This window comes from Pan troglodytes, chromosome 9, assembly GCF_028858775.2.
Source record: "Pan troglodytes isolate AG18354 chromosome 9, NHGRI_mPanTro3-v2.0_pri, whole genome shotgun sequence".
NCBI classification, from domain to species: domain Eukaryota; kingdom Metazoa; phylum Chordata; class Mammalia; order Primates; family Hominidae; genus Pan; species Pan troglodytes.
In genome coordinates, this window is record NC_072407.2 from 4966262 (window position 1) to 4989469 (window position 23208).

At 51.8% G+C, this 23208-nt stretch overlaps 1 protein-coding gene across 2 annotated transcripts in view; it reads left to right on the top strand.

Moving 5' to 3' along the window:
* The first annotated feature begins 1662 nt into the window (after positions 1 to 1662).
* Positions 1663 to 23208, top strand: part of TALDO1 (transaldolase 1) — a 28349-nt gene continuing 6803 nt past the window's right edge. The window contains exons 1-4 of one of the 2 annotated variants that reach the window (XM_063783682.1): positions 1792 to 1848; positions 7956 to 8051; positions 11634 to 12475; positions 20740 to 20863. In XM_063783682.1, the coding sequence (XP_063639752.1) occupies positions 12379 to 12475; positions 20740 to 20863 (221 nt within the window). In that variant the 5' untranslated portion in view covers positions 1792 to 1848; positions 7956 to 8051; positions 11634 to 12378. Of the gene's footprint in view, positions 1849 to 7955; positions 8052 to 11633; positions 12476 to 20739; positions 20864 to 23208 lie in introns of both variants that reach the window. The other variant, XM_001148375.8, reaches the window with a different exon arrangement.

Below are 23208 nucleotides of genomic sequence, written 5' to 3' on the forward strand. Positions count from 1 at the left end.
TCACTAGATTTTTTGTTTAACAAAGATGTACTGGGCCAGGTGCAGTGGCTCACACCTGTAATCCCAGCACTTTGGGATTGCTAGGAACCCCGGCATGACAGAGCTGCTAGGAACCCAAGCATGACAGAGATTTTGCAAACGTGGATACCAGTGCCACTCTGCTCACTAGATTTTTTGTTTAACAAAGATGTACTAGGCCAGGTGCAGTGGCTCACACCTGCAATCCTAGCACTTTGGGAGGCTGAGGCAGATGCATTATTTGAGCTCAGGAGTTTGAAACCAGCCTGGGCAACATGGTGAAAACCCGTCTCTACTAAAATACAAAAATTATCCAGGAGTGGTGGCAGGCACCTGCAATACCAGCTACCTGGGAAGCTGAGGCAGGAGAATCTCTTGAACCCGAGGTGCGGGGGTTGCAGTGAGCCAAGATTGCGGCACTGCATTCCAGCCTTGGTGACAGAGCGAGACTCCGTCTAGAAAAAAAAAACACACACACACAAAAATTAGCTGGGCACGGTAGCACGTGCCTGTAGTCTCAGCTACTTGGGAGGCTGAGGCAGGAGGATCACTTGAGTGCAGGAGATGGAGGTTGCTGTGATCACACCACTGCACTACAGCCTAGGCAACCGAGCCAGACCCTGTCTCAAAAAAAATGTATAACTATTTATAGAAATGTGCTCTTTAAGTGTGAAAGCGCTAGCTCCCAGGACAGCCACGAAGCCACGGGTCGTTGACACAGCCGAGCGGGCGCGATTGCCGGAACTGGAACCCCGCCTGAGGGTCTTCACGGGGTCTGCGTGGGCGCCATTGCCGGAGCCGGAACCGCACCTGAGGGTCTTCACGGGGTCTGCGTGGGCGCCATTGCCGGAGCCGGAATCCCACCTGAGGGTCGTCACGGGGTCTGAGTGGGCGCCATTGCCGGAGCCGGAATCCCACCTGAGGGTCGTCACGGGGTCTGCGTGGGCGCCATTGCCGGAGCCGGAACCCCACCTGAGGGTCGTGACGGGGTCTGCGTGGGCGCCATTGCCGGAGCCGGAACCCCACGTGAGGGTCGTGACGGGGTCTGCGTGGGCGCCATTGCCGGGGCCGGAATCCCGCCTGAGGGTCGTCACGGGGTCTGCGTGGGCGCCATTGCCGGATCCGGAACCCCACCTGAGGGTCGTGACGGGGTCTGCGTGGGCGCCATTGCCGGAGCCGGAACCCCACGTGAGGGTCGTGACGGGGTCTGCGTGGGCGCCATTGCCAGATCCGGAATCCCGCCTGAGGGTCTTCACGGGGTCTGCGTGGGCGCCATTGCCGGAGCCGGAACCCCGCCTGAGGGTCGTCACGGGGTCTGCGTGGGCGCCATTGCCGGGGCCGGAACCCCGCCTGAGGGTCGTCACGGGGTCTGCGTGGGCGCCATTGCCGGGGCCGGAATCCCGCCTGAGGGTCGTCACGGGGTCTGCGTGGGCGCCATTGCCGGGGCCGGAATCCCGCCTGAGGGTCGTCACGGGGTCTGCGTGGGCGCCATTGCCGGGGCCGGAATCCCGCCTGAGGGTCGTCACGGGGTCTGCGTGGGCGCCATTGCCGGGGCCGGAATCCCGCCTGAGGGTCGTCACGGGGTCTGAGGGGAAAGGAGGGCCGGGGTGGGCGTGTGGAAGGTTTTGGGGTGTGGCTTCAGGTGAGTCTTCAGGAGGCTTCCTTAGGATTGGGCATGTTTGGGTCGGAATTGGTTCGGGACTGATGGACATGAGAAGGGTTTGGAGTGAGTCTGGAGACTGAGCCCAGCTGTGCTGTCCACTCACAGGTCCTAGGCAACGGCTGTCAGGAAGTTCCCAAAATAAGTCACTCACAACCTCATCGTGCTGGGTAAGTTTCCTGATATGTTCCACAGCTCAATGGTCCATCATTGTTTTTGGTTTTGTTTTGTTTTGTTTTGTTTTTGAGGCGGAGTCTCCTCTGTCGCCCAGGCTGGAGTCAGTGGCGCGATCTCGGCTCACTGCAAGCTCCGCCTCCCGGGTTCACGCCATCCTCCTGCCTCAGCCTCCCGAGTAGCTGTGACTACAGGCGTCCGCCACCGCGCCCGGCTAATTTTTTTTTGTATTTTCAGTAGAGACGGGTTTTCACCATGTTAGCCAGAATGGTCTCGATCTCCTGACCTTGTGATCTGCCCGCCTCGGCCTCCCAAAGTGCTGGGATTACAGGCGGGAGCCGCCGCGCCCGGCCTGTTGTGTTTTGTTTTTGAGACAGCGTCTCGCTCTGTTGCCCAGGCTGGAGTGCAGTGGGGCAATTGGGGTTCACTGCAGCCTCGACCTCCTGGGTTCAAGGGATCTTCCCAGCAGCCTCCACCTCCCAAAGTGCTGGGATTATAGGCGCGAGTCACTGCACCCGGCTCCATCTTTTTCCCCCCCAAAACTGGCTGTCAAGAACAAGGAAAATTAAAAAAAAAAAAAAAAAAAAAACAAGGAAAATTTACCATCTTAACCATTTTCAATTGTACAGTTCAGTGGCATTGAGAAAGTGGAAAAACTCAAACCGTGTTCCCTCTGGTCTCACTGCACAGTAATAATCAGCACAGAGAACTTCTGTTTCTCCCGCACACCAAGCAAGCAGTCAGCTTTGCAACAGACACAGAGGAGTTCTGTTTCTCCCCGCACACCCAGCAAGCAGCCAGCTCCGTTTTTCCTGCACACGGAGCAGGCAGTCAGCTGTGTCTCCCGCACACCGAGCAAGCCCTCAGCTTTGCCACAGACACCGGCTGGGTGTTCTCCCTTTCAGTTCGCTTCTGAGGCTGTCTACCTGCAGTTAGCCCCAGATCCACAGGCTGGGGGCTCAGTCCCACAAGACTGCCCCACACTTCCCACCAGTTGTGAGTCCAGGCCTCTGGAAGGTGTCACCAAATGGCATTAAATTGGGGTTCCCACCACCGCCCTCTTTGGGCTTGATGAATTTGCTAGAGAGGCTCACAGAACTCAGGGAAACACGTTTACCGATTTATCACAAGGAATATTTAAAAGCATAGAAAGACAGCCCGATGAAGAAATGCACAAGGTGGGGTCTGGAAGGGCCCCGAGAGCAGGAGCTTCCGTCGCCGTGGAGTTGGGGTGCTCCACCCTCCCTGCACGCAGAGGAGTTCCTGTTCACCTTCCTGTCAGCCCCATGTGTTCAGTTATCTGGACGTTCCCCAAACCCTGTCCTCCTGGGTCTTTTGTGGAGACTTCATTGGATAGGCATGATTGACAGCTGTGTACAAATGGGACTGGACCAAAAGGGTGTGATCTAAACCCAGCAGGGCCTGTCTGTGCAGATTCTTCACGGCCTCTCTGTGCGGCGTTCCTTCCCCTGGGGTGTGGGGCAGGGCCCCTTCAGAAATGGGGGTCTTGTGACCCACAGTCAGACAAGGAAGGTCAGAGAATTTATTTATGGCCATCTCCAAGACAGGCGAGGGGAGGTTAGAGTCCTATTTTTAGTTTTTTGTTTGTTTGTTTTTTCTTTTTGAGACAGAGTCTTGCTCTGTTGCCTAGGCTGGGGTGCAGTGGTGTGATCTCAGCTCACTGCAACCTGCGCCTGCCGGGTTCAAGCGATTCTCCTGCCTCAGCCTCTCAAATAGCTGGGATTACAGGCGTGAGCCACTGTGCCCAGATAATTTTTTTGTATTTTTAGTAGAGACCGGGTTTCGCCATGTTGGCCAGGCTGGTCTTGAACTCCTGACCTCAGGTGATCCGCCCGCCTCGGCCTCCCAAAGTGTTGGGATTACAGGCGTGAGCCACTGCAACCGGCCTATTTTTAGGTTTTTTGGCTGGCTTTGGGGAAAAGTGGTTCTGGTTTCTATGGGAGAAAGAGGAGCCAGAGACAGGAGGGCAGAGAGAAATTTTGCTTCTAAAGGCTTAAAGCGCCTCAACATTATACGAGACTGTAACAAGAGCTGTGGGAGGTAGGAGGCAGGAACCCTGCATGAAAACCTCTGTGGGGCTGGGTGCACTGGCTCACACCTTAATCCTAGCACTTTAGGAGGCTGAGGCGGGAGGATCACTTAAGCTCAGGATTTTTTTTTTTTTTTTTGAGATGGAGTCTTGCTCTGTTGCCCAGGCTGGAGTACAGTGGTGCGATCTTGGCTCACTGCAACCTCTGACTCCCGGGTTCAAGCGATTCTCCTGCCTCAGCCTCCTGAGTAGCTGGGATTACAGGCGCCTGCCACCACGCCTGGCTAATTTTGTATTTTGGTAGAGACGGGATTTCATCATGTTGGCCAGGCTGTTCTCGAACTCCTGACCTCAGGTGTTCCGCCCTCCTCAGCTTCCCAAAGTGCTGGGATTATAGACATGAGCTGCCCCACCCAGCTGAGCTCAGGATTTCAAGACCAGCCAGGGCAACATAGTGAGACCTCGTCTCTAGAAGCTATATATACACCTCTATCGATACATGGATTGATCGATCTATCTTATTTGTATCTATCTATATCTACTTATCTCTGTGTATCAATCTACCTATGTGTCTATGTCATTCTAATCTATCTATATCTGTCACTCTGTCTATATCCATTATCTAATTTATCAGAATATCACAGGATTAAGTATACTCATAATGTTGTACAGCTATCATCACTACTGTCTCCAGAACTTTCTCATCTTGCAAAACTGAAACTCTGTCCTCATAAAACACCCACTCCCCATTTCCCTCCTCCAGTCCCTGGCACCCACCACTCTGCTTTCTGCCTCTATGGGACCACTCTCCGGACCTCAGATGACTGAATCGCACGGTGCTTGTCCTTTCTGGACTGGCTTGTTTCACTTAGCATAATATCCTCAAGGTTCATCCGTGTTGTAGCCGATGTCAGAATTCCCTTCCTTTTTTTCTTCTTTTTTTTTTTTTTTTTTTTTGAGATAGGAGTCTTGCTCTGTCGCCCAGGGCTGGAGTGCAGTGGCTCGATCTCAGCTCACTCCAACCTCTGCCTCCCCGGTTCAAGAGATTCTCCTGCCTCAGCTTTCCAAGTAGCTGGGATTACAGGTGCCCGCCACCATGCCCAGCTAATTTTTGTATTTTTAGTACAGATGCAGTTTCACCATGTTGGTCAGGCTGGTCTCAAGCTCCTGACCTTGTGATCTGCCCACTTTGGTGTGCTTGGTGACTTATACCCATAATCTCAGCACTTTGGGAGGCCAAAGTGGGCAGGTTGCCTGAGGTCAGGAATTTGAGACCAGCATGGCCAACATGGTGAAACCCTGCCTTTACTAAAAATACAAAAATTTGGCTGGCCATGGCTGGGCGTGGTGGCTCCCGTCTGTAAGCCCAGCACTTTGGGAGGCCAAGGCAGGCAGATCACAAGGTCAGGAGTTCGAGACCAGCCTGGCCAACATGGTAAAAACCCATCTCTACTAAAAATAGAAAAATTAGGCCGGGCACGGTGGCTCACGCCTGTAATCCCAGCACTTTGGGAGGCCGAGGCGAGCGGATCATGAGGTCAGGAGATCGAGACCATCCTGGCTAACATGGTGAAACCCCATCTCTACTAAAAAAAATACCAAAAAAATTAGCCAGGCGTGGTGGTGGGCGCCTGTAGTCCCAGCTACTCAGGAGGCTGAGGCAGGAGAATGGCGTGAACTCAGGAGGCGGAGCTTGCAGTGAGCCGAGTTCATGCCACTGCATTCCAGCCTGGGCGACAGAGCGAGACTCCATCTCAAAAATAAAAAAAAAAAATACAAAAGTTAGCCGGGCATGGTGGCAGACACCTGTAATCCCAGCTACTCGAGAGGCTGAGAAAGGAGAACAGCTTGAACCTGGGAGGTAGAGGTTGCAGTGAGCCAAGATCGTGCCACTGTACTCCAGCCTGGGCAACAGAATGAAACTGTCCCCCCCTCCAAAAAAAAAAAAATTAGCCCAGTGTGGTAGTGGGCACCTGTAATCCCAGCTACTTGGGAGACTGAGAGAGGAGACCCACTTGAACCCAGGAGACGAAGGCTGCAGTGAGCCAAGATCATGCCACTGCACTCCAGCCTGCAAGACAGAGCGAAACTCTGTCTCAAAAAAAAAAAAAAGCTGGCCATGGTGGCTCACGCCTATAATCCCAGCACTTTGGGAGGCCGAGGCGGGCAAATCACCTGAGGTCGAGGGTTTGAGACCAGCCTGACCAACATGGGGAAACCCCGTCCCTACTGAAAATACAAAATTAGCTGAGTGTGGTGGTGCATGCCTGTAACCCCAGCTACTTGAGAGGCTGAGGCAGGAGAATCGCCTGAACCTGGGAGGCAGAAGTTGAGGTGAGCTGAGATCACGCCATTGCACTTCAGCCTGGGCAACAGGAGCAAAACTCCATCTCAAACCAAAAAAAAAAAAGGAATTCAAGGCGAGTCCATAATGTGAAAAGAAGTTTATCAGGCCAGGCGTGGTGGCTCACGCCTGTAATCCCAGCACTTTGGGAGGCTGAGGCGGGTGGATCACCTAAGGTCAGGAGTTCGAGACCAGTTTGGCTAACATGGTGAAACCTCGTCTCTACTAAAAATACAAAAATCAACCGGGTGTTGTGGTGTGTGCCTGCAGTCCCAGGTACTTGGGAGGCTGAGGCAGGAGAATCACCTGAACCCAGGAGGCGGAGGTTGAGGGGAGCCGAGATCGTGCCATTGCACTCCAGCCTGAACAACAAGAACAAGACTCCATCTCAAAAAAAAAAAAAAGAAAAAAGAATAAATAGAAAAGTTTATCAGAGAAGTAAAGAAACTGAAGGATGTCTACTCCACAGGCAGAGCAGGGGCCTGGGGCATAGGCTGTTCTACTGAGCATACTTACGGTTCTTTCTTTATTATGTGCTAAACAAGGGGTGGATTATTCATGAGTTTTCCAGGAAAGGAGTGGGTAGTTCCCAGAACTGAGGGTTCCTCCTCTTTTAGATTATATAGAGTAACTTTCTGACATTGCCATGGCATTTGTAAACTCTCATGGCCCTGGTGGGAGTGTCTCTTAGCATGCTAATGCATTATCATTAGCTCATAATGAGCAGTGAGGACGACCAGAGGTCACTTTTTTTTTTTCTTTTTTTTCTGAGACGGAGTCTTGCTCTGTCGCCCAGGCTGGAATGCAGTGGCGTGATCTGGGCTCACTGCAAGCTCCGCCTCCCGGGTTCACGCCATTCTCCTGCCTCAGCCTCCCCAGTAGCTGGGATTACAGGTGCCTGCCACCTCGCCTGGCTAATTTTTTGTATTTTTAGTAGAGACAGGGTTTCACCGTATTAGCCAGGATGGTCTCAATCTCCTGACCTGGTGATCCGCCTGCCTTGGCCTCCCAAAGAGCTGGGATTACAGGCGTGAGCCACCACGCCCATCCGACCAGAGGTCACTTTCATCACCATCTTGGTTTTGGTAGGGTTAGACTTCTTTATCATGACCTGTTTTATCAGCAAGGTCTTTGTGACCTGTATCTTGTGCTGACTTCCTATCTCATCCAATGACTAAGAATGCCTGACCTCCTGGGAATGCAGCCCAGCATGTCTCAGACTCATTTTACCCCACCTCTATTCAAGATGGATTTGCTCTGGTTCAAACGCCTCTGACACCTTGGCCTCCAAAGCACTGGGAATGCAGGTGTGAGCTGCCACATTCTGTGTGTATGTGGGCCTTCTTTCACTCACCACATCCCTTGGGGGCCATCCCTTTGTATAGTGGGCAATGTTCCCCTTTGTGGAGAGGCTGAATCCCTTTGTATGGTGGGCAGTGCTCCACTTTGTGGAGGGGCTGCTCCCCTTTGTATAGTGGGCGGTGCTCCCTTTGTGGAGGGGCTGTTCCCTTTGTATGGTGGGTAGTGCTCCACTTTGTATAGTGGGTAGTGATCCCTTTGTATAGTGGGTAGTGCTCTCCTTTGTGGAGGGGCTGCTCCCCTTTGTATGGTAGGCAGTGCTCCCTTTCTATGGTGGGCAGTGCTCCACTTTGTGGAGGGGCTGCAGTTTGGCCCATTCTCCTGCTGATGGACATTTGGGTTGTTTCTAGTTTGGACCTTTTGTCAATAAAGCCACTATGAGGATCTGTGTGCCAATCTTCTTGTGGAGAACTTTTTATTGAGGAGTGGAACTGCCAGTTCCCATGGTAAGTACATGCTTAAGTTTATGAGAAACCATAGGACCATTTTCCACAGCTCATTTTGTTCCACTTTCTTTTTCTTTTTCTTTTTCTTTTTTTTTTTTGAGGTGGAGTCTCGCTCTGTCGCCCAGGCTGGAGTGCAGTAGCGCAATCTTGGCTCACTGCAACCTCTGCCCCCCAGGTTCAAGCAATTCTCCTGCCTCAGCTTCCCTAGTAGCTGGGACTACAGGCACATGCCACGATGCCTGGCTAATTTTTTTTTTTTTTTTTTTTTTTTTGAGATGGAGTCTCGCTCTGTCGCCCAGGCTGGAGTGCAGTGGCGCGATCTCGGCTCACTGCAAGCTCTGCCTCCCGGGTTCATGACATTCTCCTGCCTCAGCCTCCCGAGTAGCTGGGACTACAGGCACCTGCCACCATGCCCAGCTAATTTTTTGTATTTTTAGTAGAGACAGGGTTTCACTGTATTAGCCAGGATGGTCTCGATCTCCTGACCTTGTGATCTGCCCGCCCCGGCCTCCCAAAGAGCTGCGATTACAGGCGTGAGCCACTGCACCCAGCCTAATTTTTGTATTTTTAGTAAAGACGGGGTTTCGCCATGTTGGCCAGGCTGGTCTCGAACTCCTGACCACAGGTGATCACTTGTCTCGACCTCCCAAAGTGCTGGGATTACAGGCGCGAGCCACCGTACCCAGCCTAATTTTTGTATTTTTAGTAAAGACGGGGTTTCGCCATGTTGGCCAGGCTGGTCTCGAACTCCTGACCACAGGTGATCACCTGTCTCGACCTCCCAAAGTGCTGGGATTACAGGCGCGAGCCACCGTACCCAGCCTTTGTTCCACTTTCATTCCCACCAGCAGCGCATGGGTGTTCCTGGAGCTCCATATCCTCACTGGCACTTGGTGTTGCCAGTCTTTTGTTCTCACTATGATCCATGTGGACAGATCTCATGGTGGTTTTCATTTGCATTTCCCTAATAAATACTGTATACCACCAAGCTTGTCCAGCCCTTGGCCTGCAGGCCGCATGTGGCCCAACACGAATTCGCAACCTTTCTTAGAACATGAGATTTTTTATTTGCAATTTTTTTTAAGCTCATCAGTTATTGTTAGTATATTTTACATGTGGCCCAAGACAGTTCTTCCAGTGTGGCAAGGGAAGACAAAAGATGGCTACCTGCTCTATACCTTCTTCTGTGATGTATATTTCCTATTTTTGCATTTCAATGGAGAGAAGAAAGTCCTCTCAACAGATGCTGGAACAGGTGGAGAAAAACTACTTTCCATATCCAGGTCACGGAGACAAAAATAAAAGGGGCCAGGCGCGGTAGAGAAAAACTACCTTCCACTTCTAGGTCACAGAGACAAAAATAAAGGGGGCCAGGCGCGGTAGAGAAAAACTACCTTCCACTTCTAGGTCGAAGAGACAAAAATCAAGGGGGCCCTGTGCGGTGGCTCATGTGAAACCCCGTCTCTACTAAAAATACAAAAAATTAGCCAGGCGTGGTGGTGGGCGCCTGTAGTCCCAGCTACTTGGGAGGCTGAGGCAAGACAATGTCATGAACCTGGGAGGCGGAGCTTGCAGTGAGCTGAGATTGTGCCACTGCACTCCAGCCTGGGCGACAGAGGGAGACTCCGTCCCCAAAAAAAAAAAAAAAACAACTGGAGTGGCCTCAAAGACTCTAACATAACAGCTGAAAACCAAGACATCATAAGAAAATATTTTTGTTGGCTGGGCGTGGTGACTCACGCCTATAATCCCAGCACTTTGGGAGACTAGGGTGGGCGGATCACGAGGTCAGGAGATCGAGACCATCCTGGCTAACACGGTGAAACTCTGTCTCTACTAAAAATACAAAAGTTAGCTGGGCGTTGGCCGGGCGCAGTTGCTTAACACCTGTAATCCCAGCACTTTGGGAGGCCGAGGCAGGTGGAACACGAGGTCAGGAGTTTGAGATCAGCCTGGGCAACACGGTGAAACCCCGTCTCTACTAAAAATACAAAAGTAGCCGGGCATGGTGGCCCATGCCTGTAATCCCAGCTACTCAGGAGGCTGAGGCAGGAGAATCACTTGAACCTAGGAGGCAGAGGATGCGGTGAGCTGAGATCGCGCCATTGCACTCCAGCCTGGGCAACAAGAGTAAATCTCCATCTCACCAGAAAAAAAAAAAAAAAATTGTCACTTTGGAGCAAGCAAAGACTTCTTAGAGAAAATACCAAAAAAGAGGAGTAAATATAAAATTAAAACTTGATAAATTGAACTTAAAATAAAAAGCTAATGTTCATTAAAGACTATTAAAATGAAAAGGGAACGCATGCTGAGAGGAAGTATTGAAACCACCTTTGCAAAATTATAACTAAGGAAATTATGACAGTGAAAGATAACAGACTTAACCAATTCCATCTTGCTTCTAACCTTCAAACGGTCCTTGTCCATTACTGGCCATAGGCCAAACAAGGGAAGGAATTTAATTTATAGTTTAAATAATAGCCCTTCCCCAAAACTAGACTGTTCTTGTAAAATGAATGAAAGGCCACCAGCCACCAAGTTAGAATGAGAGGGGCTGGAAGTCTAAATATTATCAGCCATTATTCTGGAGGTCATAAGATAAGATTTGCAACTTCCCCATTACTCATAAAGATATCAACACTACTGTGAACCTAGGGTTGGCCTTTTTTTTTTTTTTTTAATGGAGTCTCGTTCTGTAGCCCAGGTTGGTGTACAGAGGGACAATCTCGGCTCACTGCAACCTCCACCTCCCAGGTTCAAGCCATTCTCCTGCCTCAGCCTCCCAAGTAGCTGGGATTACAGCCATGTGCCACCACACCTGGCTAATTTTGTATTTTTAGTAGAGACGGGGTTTTGCATGTTGGCCACGCTGGTCTGCAACTCCTGACCTCAAGTGATCGCCTGCTTTGGCCTTTCAATGTGCTGGGATTCCAGGCGTGAGCCACCGCGTCAGCCTAGGATTTGCCTTTTAAGAAGTCTTTTCCGCCGGGCGCGGTGGCTCACGCTTGGAATCCCAGCACTTTGGGAGACTGAGGTGGGCGGATCACGAGGTCAGGAGATCGAGACCATCCTGGCCAACATGATGAAACCCCGTCTGTACTAAAAATACAAAAATTAGCCGGGCGTGGTGGTGCGCGCCTGTAATTCCAGCTACTCGGGAGGCTGAGGCAGGAAAATCGCTCGAACCCGGGAGGCGGAGGTTGTAGTTAGCCAAGATCGCGCCACTGCACTCCAGCCTGGGCAACAAGGGCGAGATTCCGTCTCAAAAAAAAAAAAGTCTTTTCAGGTTTTTGCATTTCTGACAACCGGATGGCCCCACCTGGACCTGCCAACCAGTTGTGTGGCTTCTACCCAGGGACTGACTCAGCATAAGCGGACAGCTTCGACTCCCTGTGATTTCATCCCTAGCTGACCAGTCAGCACTTCTGACTCACTGGCCCCCTACCCACCAAATTATTCTTAAATACTGGGATCCCCGAGTTTTGGGGAGACTGATTTGAGGAATAAAACTCTGGTCTCCCGAACAATCGGCTGTGTGTGAATTATGCTTTCTCTATTGCAATTCCCCTGTCTTGACAATAGACTCTGTCCCGGCAGCGGGCAAGGCGAACCCATGGGGCGGTTACAGTGTCTGCAACGCAGACACAAGCGACAGAGACTTGATCAGAATATACAAGGAACTCTGCAAATCAGCGATGGTAAGAAGCGGGGCAGCTGGGCCTCCTACGCCTGCCTCGCCGTTCGGTCCCCCGGACACCTCTGGGCTTAGGACTCGGGGGAACAGATTCCCAGAAGCAGGTTCCCCGCCGCGTCCGGCGCCCGGGCTCTGCAGCCGCCCCCGGCTCTGCCTCCTGCACCCGCAGGGCGTCCCCCGCCGCTCCCTCCCCTGCTTCCTGCAGCGGCCCCCGACCCCAGTCCTGGCCCCACCACGGATCCTGCATCGCCGGGTTCGGCCCTGGCGGGTTCAGCCCCGCAGAGTCGGCACCCGGGCCAGGTCCATCTCCTCCAGCCCTCCCGGTGCGTCCCGCGGGGCAGGAAGGAGGCGAGGCCCAGCCGCCCCGTGTCGTGCAGGTGTTTTCCCGGGCCCGTCCGCGGCGGCTGCTGAGGACCTGGGGAGACCCAGCCTGTAGGATCCGCAGCTGCGGTGCGCGGCCGGCAGTGGCGCTCGGGCTTCGTCCCCGGGGGCGGGGCTTCGTCCAGGCGCGCAGGGACCAGCGGGCCTCGCCCTCCCGCGCCGCTTTCCGATTGGCAGCCGCCCGCGGGGCATTGTGGGCCGTCCGCGCGCCCGTCCCGTCGCCGCCGCCGCCGCAGCCCCCTCGGTCTTGCTATGTCGAGCTCACCCGTGAAGCGTCAGAGGATGGAGTCCGCGCTGGACCAGCTCAAGCAGTTCACCACCGTGGTGGCCGACACGGGCGACTTCCACGGTGAGGACGGCGCGGAGCCCGGGCGCGGCGCAAGCGCCCTCCAGAGGCCCCGGCGCCCCGATTTCCCCGGGTCCCCCGTTCCGGGACGCGGACCGGGTGGCGGTGCCCCGGGCGGCTCGTTCCGGGGGGAATGAGCGCAGGTGCCGGATGTTGGGGCCAGGGACAGCCGTGAGGGGAGCGGGGCCCGGGTCGGCCGTGAGAGGCGCGGGGCCAGCGGCGACCGTGAGGGGAACGGGGCCCGGGTCGGCCGTGAGGGAGCAGGGCCGGGGGCAGCCGTGAGGAGCTGGGGTCAGCCGTGAGGGGCTCGGTGCTGGGGTCAGCGGTGCGGGCGGTACTGACGGGTCCTTGCGAGCCGTGGGGCACGAAGCCGGAGCCCCAGCCTCGCCCTCCGCCCAGGGTGGGGTCGGCTGCGCCCTCAGACCCCGCACCCGGGACGGGCTGTGGGCAGCCCGCGGGAGCCCCTCTGTGCACCTTCATGGGTCGAGGCAGCTTTCAGAGCCTTTGAGTTCAGGAGAGATTCAGGGTAGAGCTTCGAGCTGACTTCCACGTGGCCAGTTTGTGGTCAGCGAGATGCAATTTTGTTGGGCTGATGTTGTCTGCAGAGCGGGGACATCAGCTAGCTCTGACCAGAAGCTGCCAGTGCTGCCATCGCCCTTGAGCCCTGCGGTGCCCAGTGGGACAACTCCGTGGGCGGCAGGTGCCCGGCCTGCTGGACAGCCACCGCCAGACGCACGGGGTGGGTAAAAGCCGGTGCCCATGAAAGCACAGGGTTGGTACACTGTTAAATACTGGATTTTCCTGGGCTTGAGTTGTTTACATTGGAGAGAACTTGGAAAATACAAAGAAGGGTTATTTTATTAATACTTAGCTCTTCTGTCCTCTGCAGTGCAGAGTAGACGAGCCTTGTGTCTATGTTTTGTTGAGAACAAGTAATATTTTTTAAGAAAATCATGAAACGCTTCATGGATGAATGCTGCGAGCACTAATACGGAAGTGACTTCCTCTCTTTTCTGCTTTCTCATGGTGACTTGAGAAACAGGCTTTAATTCCTCTTTGGTAACTGAGTAAGGGCATTGTTTATCTAGCAGAGCCTAGAGAGTGAATTGGCATATTTGGCTGCTTAACCATAAAATATGGGGATTCAGTGACTGGCTTGGGGTGCCACAGTCTGCTCCGGACCCCTCTTTGGGAGATCCAAAGCTAGAGCTGTGAATCCCTCACACACACAGCCCCCTCGTTGTAGTCCAGACCTCTCTCTTCATAAGAAAGCAAGCTCCAGAAAAGGGGCTACACATTTTTCTGCTGCTCAGTTTTTTCCCTTCTTAGCACTGAGAATAATTTGCAGTTTGCCCGGTGGACAGAGCGCTCATCTGTATTGTTCCTTGCTGGCCTTCACCAGTTAGGGCAGAGCTGGTGTGGAGTGTCAGGTCCATTACACTTGGCAGTGCAGGGCCAATAAAGATGGATTTTCCTAAACCCACACCCATAGGAGGGCTGGGGAGTCCTGGGTTTCTGGTTTTGTTTTGTATTGTTTTTTAAGAAATCTTCTGGCCCAGCGAGGTGGCTCACGCCTGTAATCCCAGCACTTTGGGAGGTCGAGGCAGGTGGATCACGAGGTCAGGAGTTTGAGACCAGCCTGACCAACATGGTGAAACCCCATCTCTACTAAAAATACAAAAATTAGCTGGGTGTGGTGTTGCATGCCTGTAATCCCAGCTACTTGGGAGGCTGAGGCAGGAGAATTGCTGAACCCAGAAGGCGGAGGTTGCAGTGAGCCAAGATCACACCACTGCACTCCAGCCTGGGCGACAGAGCAAAACTCCGTCTCAAAAAAAAAAAAAAAAAAAAATCTTCTAAACCCAAGTTGTGACATATTTTTTTAATGAATATTAACAAAAAAATATATTCATTGATAGTATATGTTCATAAATGTTATATAGTTGTCAAATAGTCTGTTGGGTTTGTGATCTGTAGTTTGTGAAGTGAAGGTTCTTAACTCCTTGTGGGAGGGAGGCACAGGCCTCTGGAAATAGAATCAAAGCTGTGAATGCTCTTCCCACAATGTGATCCTCCCCATTTTGCATTCAGTTTAAGGATCCCTGGACCCTGAAACCCATTTTTGCCCCAGTGGGCCTTGGTTTTGTTTTAATTTTGTAAAAGCCATTTGCTAAAAGCTGACTTTATCCAGGGGTGATTTTACAGGACGAAATGGGCTGTTTTCAGTGCCTCATTCAGTGCATTCTGGCAGACCTGTGTCAGCACTGTGCCAGATGTCATGTTGAAATGGGTATAGATGCACAGCAGGCTTTTTCTTAACTTGTCATGTTGAAATGGGTATAGATGCACAGAAGTTGCAAAATCAGCCCATACAGCCCTGTGAACCCTTCAACCACTGTCCCCCGTGGTGACATCTCATGTGACCATGGCATGGCATCCACACCGGGAAGTGGGCACTGCTGTGGTGCTGATGCTGTTATAGACTGCAGGCCTGGCTCAGGGCTCCCAGCTTCCCCCTGCACTGGGGCAAGGAGGCTATGTGACAGTTTCATAAAGTGTGTAAATTCGTGGACCGCTGTGACAGGACATAGCTGTCCCATTGTCACTGAGATCCCCGTGTCCCTGAGAGACCCCTCATTCCCTGTTCCTTGGCAACCTCTAACCTGTTCTCTACCTCTATAGTTTTGTCATTAAAGGACCCTTTGAAAGTACTTATTCCAGCCTGCGCAACATGGTAAAACCCCATCTCTACAAAAAAGAAGAAAAAAAAAATAGCCAGGCGTATTGGCGCACACCGTAGTCCCAGTTACTCAGGAGGCTGAGTTGGGAGGATCACTTAAGCCCAGGAGGTTGAGGCAGCAGTGAGCTGTGACTGCGCCACTGCACTCCAGCTTAGGAGACAAAGCGAGACCCTGTCTCAAAAAAAAAAAAAAGATACTTATTTGCCAAATAAAGTTACTGAACTTGTGAACTTGGGCCGGGTGTGGTGGCTCAAGCCTGTAATCCGAGCACTTTGGGAGGCCGAGGCAGGCGGATCACGAGGTCAGGAGATCCAGACCATCCTGGCTAACACGGTGAAACCCCATCTCTACTAAAAATACAAAACAATTATCTGGGCGTGGTGGCGGGCGCCTGTAGTCCCAGCTACTCGGGAGGCTGAGGCAGGAGAATGGTGCGAACCTGGGAGGCGGGGCTTGCAATGAGCCGAGATCGTGCCACTGCACTCCAGCCTGGGCGACAGAGCGAGACTCTGTCTCAAAAGAAAAAAAAAAAGTTACTGAACTGGCTAATCTGGAGCAATGGGCCATTCTATGGGTGTCAATGGCCATAACTCTTCACCTCCACTTTCCATTTGGACAGCCAGATGAACAAGACCCCAGGTTAAGCCTCGTTGGCTTCTTTGAATTCCTAGCTTGGTTATGTGAGAAAGAACTAATGTGTTAAAAGAAACCGTAGTTTTAAGAATAAAGAAAAGAATCTTTGGGTTTTGTTTTTGGGGTTTTGAGACAGGGTCTTGCTCTGTCACCCAGGCTGTATAGTGGTGCAGTCACGTGGTGCAACATGGCTAACTGCAGCCTTGACCTCCTGGGCTGAGGTGATCCCCCCACCTCAGCCTCCGAAGTAGCTGGGACTACAGATGTGCGCCACCACTCCCAGCTAACAGTCCTTGTTGAAGATAACCATGTGGTATCTGTGTTGAAGTCAAAATAAAATGTAGAGACGAATCTCTAAATTTAACGTTTTATTTGGGAAGAAAATATTGCAGTTCAAGCAGACTGGGTGGTCTTCGATCTGTCCAAAGAACAAGAGAAAGTTGGGGCCAGCCTCGGTGGCTCATGCGTATAATCCCCAGCACTTTGGGAGGCTGAGGCAGAAGGATTGTTTGGGCCTAGCAGTTCGGGACCAGCCTGGGCAACACAGTGAGACCACATCTCTACAAAAAATTTTTGGCTGGTGGCTTACGCCTGTAATCACAGCACTTTGGGAGGCCGAGGAGGGTGGATCACCTGAGGTCAAGAGATCGAGACCAGCCTGGCCAACATGGTGAAACCCCATCTCTACTAAAAATACAAAAAATTAGCCAGGTATGGTGGCAGGTGCCTGTAATCCCAGCTACTCGAGAGGCTGAGGCGAGATAATTGCTTGAACCTGGAAGATGGAGGTTGCAGTGAGCCGGGATCACGCCACTGCACTCTAGCCTGGGCGACAGAGCAAGACTCCATCTCAAAATAACAATAATAATAATAATAAACCATCAACCTCATTTTGAAGGTAATTGATGTGTGTGCATGCATGCATGTGTGTGTACACAGTTCCTGTCTCATAACTCCCACAGCCCTGTTATAATGTTGGGGCACTCTAGGCCTCAGGAGCAGGCCTTGGAAAACAGAATTTCCATCACTGACCTTCTTCTCCTCTCCTTTCACCTGCTCCTTTCTCTCTTCAAGGGAGGAATCTTTCCTGCCTGTTTTGGAGTTGTCCATAAATAAATTCTCTACTTGCTTTTCTTTTCTTTTCTTTTCTTTTCTTTTTTGGAGGCGGAGTCTCGCTCTGTCGCCCAGGCTGGAGTCAGTGGCGTGATCTCAGCTCACTGCAAGCTCCACCTTCCAGGTTCACGCCATTCTGCCTCAGCCTCCAGAGTAGCTGGGACTACAGGCGCCCGCCACCACGTCCACCTAATTTTTTTTTTTTTTTTTTTTTTTTTTTAGTAGAGACGGGGTTTCACTGTGTTAGCCAGGATGGTCTGGATCTCCTGACCTCGTGATCTGCCCGCCTCGGCCTCCTAAAGTGCTGGGATTACAGGCATGAGCCACCGCGCCTGGCCGTCTACTTGCTTTTCTAATTGTGGGTCCTAAGACCCTCATTTCAGAAGGGGTCCCATCACATAACCCTGGAGGAAGGAATGTTGCACAGAGGACAGTAAGAAGGTGAACACAGAGGCGTTGCTGGGTTTCCTCACTCATTAGATGATAATATTTCAACAGGGCTGTCCATAGTTCAGTCATGTCTCTCCAGTAGAGTCTCCATAAAAGGCCCAAGAGGACAGGGTTCAGGGAGCTTCCAAATACCTGAACACATGGAGCCTCCTGAAGGGTGGTGCACCCAGGGTGGGCATGGAGGCACCGTGCCCCTTCTCACATGCCTTGCCCTATGCATCTCTTCCTCTGTGTCCTTTGTATAATAAGCCAGTACATGTAAGTGAGTGTTTCCCTTACTTCTGTGATCTGCTCCAGCAAATTAATGGAACACAAAGGTTAATTCAAGTTGACAACCCCAACTTGAAGCCAGTGGATCAGAAGTTCTGGAGCCCAGACTTGTGACTGGTGGGAATGGAGAATGGTTGGGTGGGACTAAGCCTTCAACCTGTGGGATCTGAGGCTGTCTCCAGGTAGACAGGGTTGGAATTGAATTGGAGGATGCCCAGCTGGTATCCACTGAAGAATTAATTGCTTGTTTGGTGCATGGGGAGAAACCCCCACACATCGGTCACAGAAGTCCTCTCTGTTGATTATTCTGGTATGAGAGCAGAGGAATGCAGTTCAGGTTGTTTCTTCAGAGGCCGGGCGCAGTGGCTCATGTCTGTAATCCCAGCAATTTGGGAGGCCAAGGTGGCTGGATCACCTGAGGTCAGGAGTTCGAGACCAGCCTGGCCAACATGGCAAAACCCCGTCTCTACTAAAAATACAAAAAAAAAAAAAAAGGCCGGGCGTGGTGGCTCACACCTGTAACCCCAGCACTTTGGGAGGCTGAGGCGGGCGGATCATGAGGTCAGGAGATCAAGACCATCCTGGCTAACACGGTGAAACCCTGTCTCTACTAAAAATACAAAAAACTAGCCGGGCGCAGTGGCGGGCGCCTGTAGTCCCAGCTACTCGGGAGGCTGAGGCAGGAGAATGGCGTGAACCTGGGAGGCAGAGCTTGCAGTGAGCCGAGATGGCGCCACTGCAGTCCGGCGTGGGCGAAAGAGCGAGACTCCGTCTCAAAAAAATAAAAAATAAAAAAAAAACCATAGCCTGGCGTGGTGGCTCGTGCCTGTAATCCCAGCTACTCGTGGGGCTGAGGCAGGAGAATTACTTGCACCTGGGAGTTGGAGGTTGCAGTGAGCTGAGCTTGCGCCACTGCACTCTAGTCTGGGCAACAGTGCAAGACTCCGTCTCGGAAAAAAAATAATAATAATAAATACAAGTACAAAAATTAGCCAGGCATCATGGTGTGTGCCTGTAGTCCCAGCTACTCAGGACGCTGAGGTAGGAGAATCACTTGAACCCTGGAGGAGGAGGTTGCAGTGAGGCGAGATCATTTTACTGCACTCCAGCCTGGATGACAGAGTGAGACTGTGTCAAAAAAAAAAAAAAGCTACTCAGTGGCTACAAGTTTGGACTTTTTGAACTGTTTAGTTGGTTACTCTGAAGAAAAAAACTTTTTTATTTTTTTTTTTTGCAACAGAGTCTTGCTCCATTGCCCAGGCTGTAGTGCAGTGGCACAATCTCGGCTCACTGCAACCTCCACCTCCCGGGTCCAAGTGATTTTCCTGCCACAGCCTCCCGAGTAGCTGGGATTATAGGCATGCACCACCACGCCTGGCTAATTTTTGTATTTTTAGTAGGGACAGGGTTTCGCCATGTTAGCCAGGCTGGTCTCGAACTCCTGACCTCAAGTGATCCACCCCTGCTGGCCTCCCAAAGTGCTGGGATTACAGGTGTGAGCCACTGTGCCCAGCCACTGAGTAGCATTTTATGACTGGGTTGATTAAAGCAGAGAATGTCAGCTTTATAAAAGGGACCACCAGTACAATTTGAACAAAAACTTGGGACATTGTCAAAGTTGCCCACTCCGACTAAAAGGATTCTTAGGTCAGGTTTTGTCAAGTTACCTGCAGAAGCTACTGAATGCGATATTTATTTATTTGTTTGTTTATTTATTTATGAAACAGAGTCTCACTCTGTCACCCAGGCTGGAGTGCAGTGGTGCAATCTCAGCTCATTGCAACCTCCACCTCCTGGGTTCAAGCGATTCTCTTGCCTCAGCCTCCTGAGTAGCTGGGATTACGGGCATGTGTCACCACACCCAGCTCATTTTTGTATTTTTAGTAGAGACTGGGTTTCACCAGCCTCGGCCTCCCAAAATGCTGGGATTACAGGCATGAGCCACTGCACCCGGCCTGAATTTATTTTTTTAAGAGATGGGGTCTTGCTCTCTGGCCCAGGTGGGAGTGTAGTGGCATGATCATGGCTCACTGCAGTCTCAACCTCCTGGGCTCAAGCGATCCTCCTGCCTCAGCCTCTTGAGTAGCTGACGCTACAGGCATGCACTACCACACCTGGCTAATTTAGTCTTTCTATGAAACCTAAAAAGAATGATTGGTGAGTGATAGCAGTGGATAAAATTAGTCTTAAAGTTGCAGCAGTGCGGTTCAGCAACTATTAGATAAACTGGTTTCAGGTTAGAGGCCGCTTCAGCAGCTAGGCTTGCTAGACTTGCAGGTAATAATTTTTGGAGCAATGCTGTGTGTCCTGAGTGCTTTTCCCCTTGGCCTTTTTTTTTTTTTTTGAGACGGAGTCTCACTCTGTCACCCATGCTGGAGTGCAGTGGTGCGATCTCGGCTCACTGCAAGCTCCGCCTACTGGATTCAAGCCATTCTCCTGCCTCAGCCTCCCGAGTAGCTGGGACTACAGGTGCCGACCACCACACCCAGCTAGTTTTTTGTATTTTTAGTAGAGACGGGGTTTCACCGTGTTAGCCAGGATGGTCTCGATCTCCTGACCTTGTGATCCACCCGCTTCAGCCTCCCAAAGTGCTGGGATTACAGGTGTGAGCCACCGCGCCCGGCTCCCCTTGGCTTCTTGACTCTGTTGCAGCTGGGTGTGGTGATAATGACCCAGTCCATAAGATCAGCGTTCACATGTGGGTCATGACTAGACCGCGCGCCTCCTCGTGGTGGTACGGCAGTGGGATGCACGTTTTCCTTTGACCAGCGTTCTCCCAGCTGTTGCACTGCTCACTCCCATGCTGTTACAGGTCACCTCTTGCAGGGGCATATTTGATCGCTGGGCACTTAGTGTTTGTTGTTTCATCATCATGCAAACAGCCGCCTCTTGATGAACCTTCAGTGACCCAGAAGAAGGTGTGAGAAGTGTCGCTGGACCCCGCTTTGGGAAATGCTCTGGACTCCCCTAACGTCCTGGGGAATTACAGGGTTCCGTCACATGTTTCCAGTTGGAAGCAAGCGCTCCACTTACTTTGGCTTTTGAAAACTATTTCCCTAGCCATCGACGAGTACAAGCCCCAGGATGCTACCACCAACCCGTCCCTGATCTTGGCCGCAGCACAGATGCCCGCTTACCAGGAGCTGGTGGAGGAGGCGATCACCTATGGCCGGAAGCTGGGCGGGTGAGTGCCTGGACTCGGGAGGGTCCCAGCTAGGCCCTCGTGCTAGTCTAGTTGGCCTTGCTTCCCTCCCTAACTGAATTTTAGTTCTCAAACACCATGAACTCAAGGGGGGAAAAAAACCCTATCTTTTTGCCTATTTTTGTTTATTGAAGTGTAATCTGCATGAAGTAACCTGCACCCGTGGTAAATGAGCAGTTCAGAGAGTTTTGCCAATGTGTGTACCCTGTAAATACCACCCCAGTCAAGATGCAGAGCACTTGCAGACCCCCAGAGGCCCCTCCTCCCCTCCTGTAGTCAGTCTCCCCAACTCTGGTAACACTTACCTTCTGGCTGTCATTTTATTTTTTACTTTTCAGACGGAGTCTCGCTGTGTCACCCAGGCTGGAGTATAGTGGAGCAATCTTGGCTCACTACAACTTCCGCCTCCCTGGTGCAAGCAATTCTCCTGCCTCAGCTTCCCAATTAGCTGGGATTACAGGTGTGTGCCACCACTCCTGGCTCATTTTTGTTTTTTTGTTTTTTTGTTTTTGAGACAGAGTTTTGCTTTTGTTGTCCAGGCTGGAGTGCACTGGCACAATCTCGGCTCACCGCAACCTCTGCCTCCCAGATTCAAGCGATTCTCCTGCCTCAGCCTGCCGAGCAGCTGGGATTACAGGCATGCGCCACCACACCTGGCTATAATTTTTGTATTTTTGGTGGAGACAGGGTTTCACCATGTTGGCCAGGCCGGTCTCGAACTTCTTACCTCAAGTGATCCACCTGCCTTGGCCTCCCACAGTGCTCCGATTACAGACGTGAGCCACCGTGCCTGGCTTTTTAATTTTTTAATAGCTTTTATAACTCCCAGAATGTTCTCTGGCACCTGTTTGCAGTAGGTCCCCACTCCCTTACCCAACCAAGCAACTGTAGAGCCCTCTTCATGCCTGTGGCTTTGCATATTTTAGATGTCATTTTAGATTCTCTTCAGGGTAATAATTCAAAGCTTGAAGATGGTGCCGAGCAGGCAACGTGGGCACCACACAGGAGCAGGTCCCTCTCTGTTACTGGCTTTGCTTAGGTCCAGGTGGCTGGTGAGTGGCTCCCCTGACCATGTTGTGACAGCCACTCTGGACACGGAGTCTGACCCTCTCCTCTCTCTTCTTAGCTCCCTTTTCCTCATCTCTGGTGTTGCACCCCTGTGGCATCGGCGAGGCCTTGGTGCTCCTGTTATTGGGTGACATTGGTGCCTTTGCTTGGCTGGGTGATCAACAGATGAGCCCTGCACCCATGTCCAGATGGCCCCAATTTTTTTTTTTTGAGATAGAGTTTGGCTCTGTCACCTAGGCTGGAGTGCAGTGTCACAGTCTCAGCTCACTGCAGCCTCTACGTCCTAGGCTCAAGCCAGCCTCCCACCTCAGCCTCCCAAGTAGCTGGGACTACAGGTGCACGCCACCACACCTGGCTAATATTTGTATTTGTTTTTAGAGGCAGGGTTTTGCCATGTTGCCCTAGCTGGTTTCGAACTCCTAAGCTTGAGCAGTCTGCCCACCTTGGCCTGCCAGGGTGCTGTGATTACAGGCATGAGCCACTGCACCCAGTCTGGCCCAAGAATTCTAACCTCTGAGCGTCTAGCTGAAGATCTTCCTGTGTGTAGTGGGCTAACAAGGCTGCTCAGATTTTGGAACAGAATCATGGACTTCACCGGGTGTCTGTCCAGTAACTTTGAAGAGATAGAAAATATAATATTTTGCAAGTGCCAAAAGATAGAGGGATGCAGTTTGGGATGATGAAAAGAGCTCTGGAGATGGATGGTGATGGTTGTACAGAACTGTGAATGTGCTGAATACATTTAAAAATGGTGGGCTGGGGGCAGTGGTGCACGCCTGTAACCCCAGTGCTTTGGTAGGCCAAGATGGGAGGATCCCTTCAGCCTAAGAGTTCGAGAACAGTCTAGGCAATAGGGCAAAACTCTGTCTCTACAAAAAAATATAAAAATTAGCTGGGCATGGGCCAGGCGTGGTGGCTCACGCCTGTAATCCCAGCACTTTGAGAGGCCAAGACGGGCGGATCACGAGGTCAGGAGATCGAGACCATCCTGGCTAACACGGTGAAACCCCGTCTCTACCAAAAATACAAAAAAATTAGCCGGGCACAGTGGCGAGCGCCTGTAGTCCCAGCTACTCAGGAGGTTGAGGCAGGAGAATGGCGTGAACCGCGGGGGGCAGAGCTGGCAGTGAGCTGAGATTGTGCCACTGCACTTCAGCCTGGGCGACAGAGTGACACTCCATCTCAACAAAACAAAACAAAACAAAAAAATTAGCCAGGTATAGAGGTGTGCAGCTGTAGTCCCAGCTACTTGGGAGGCT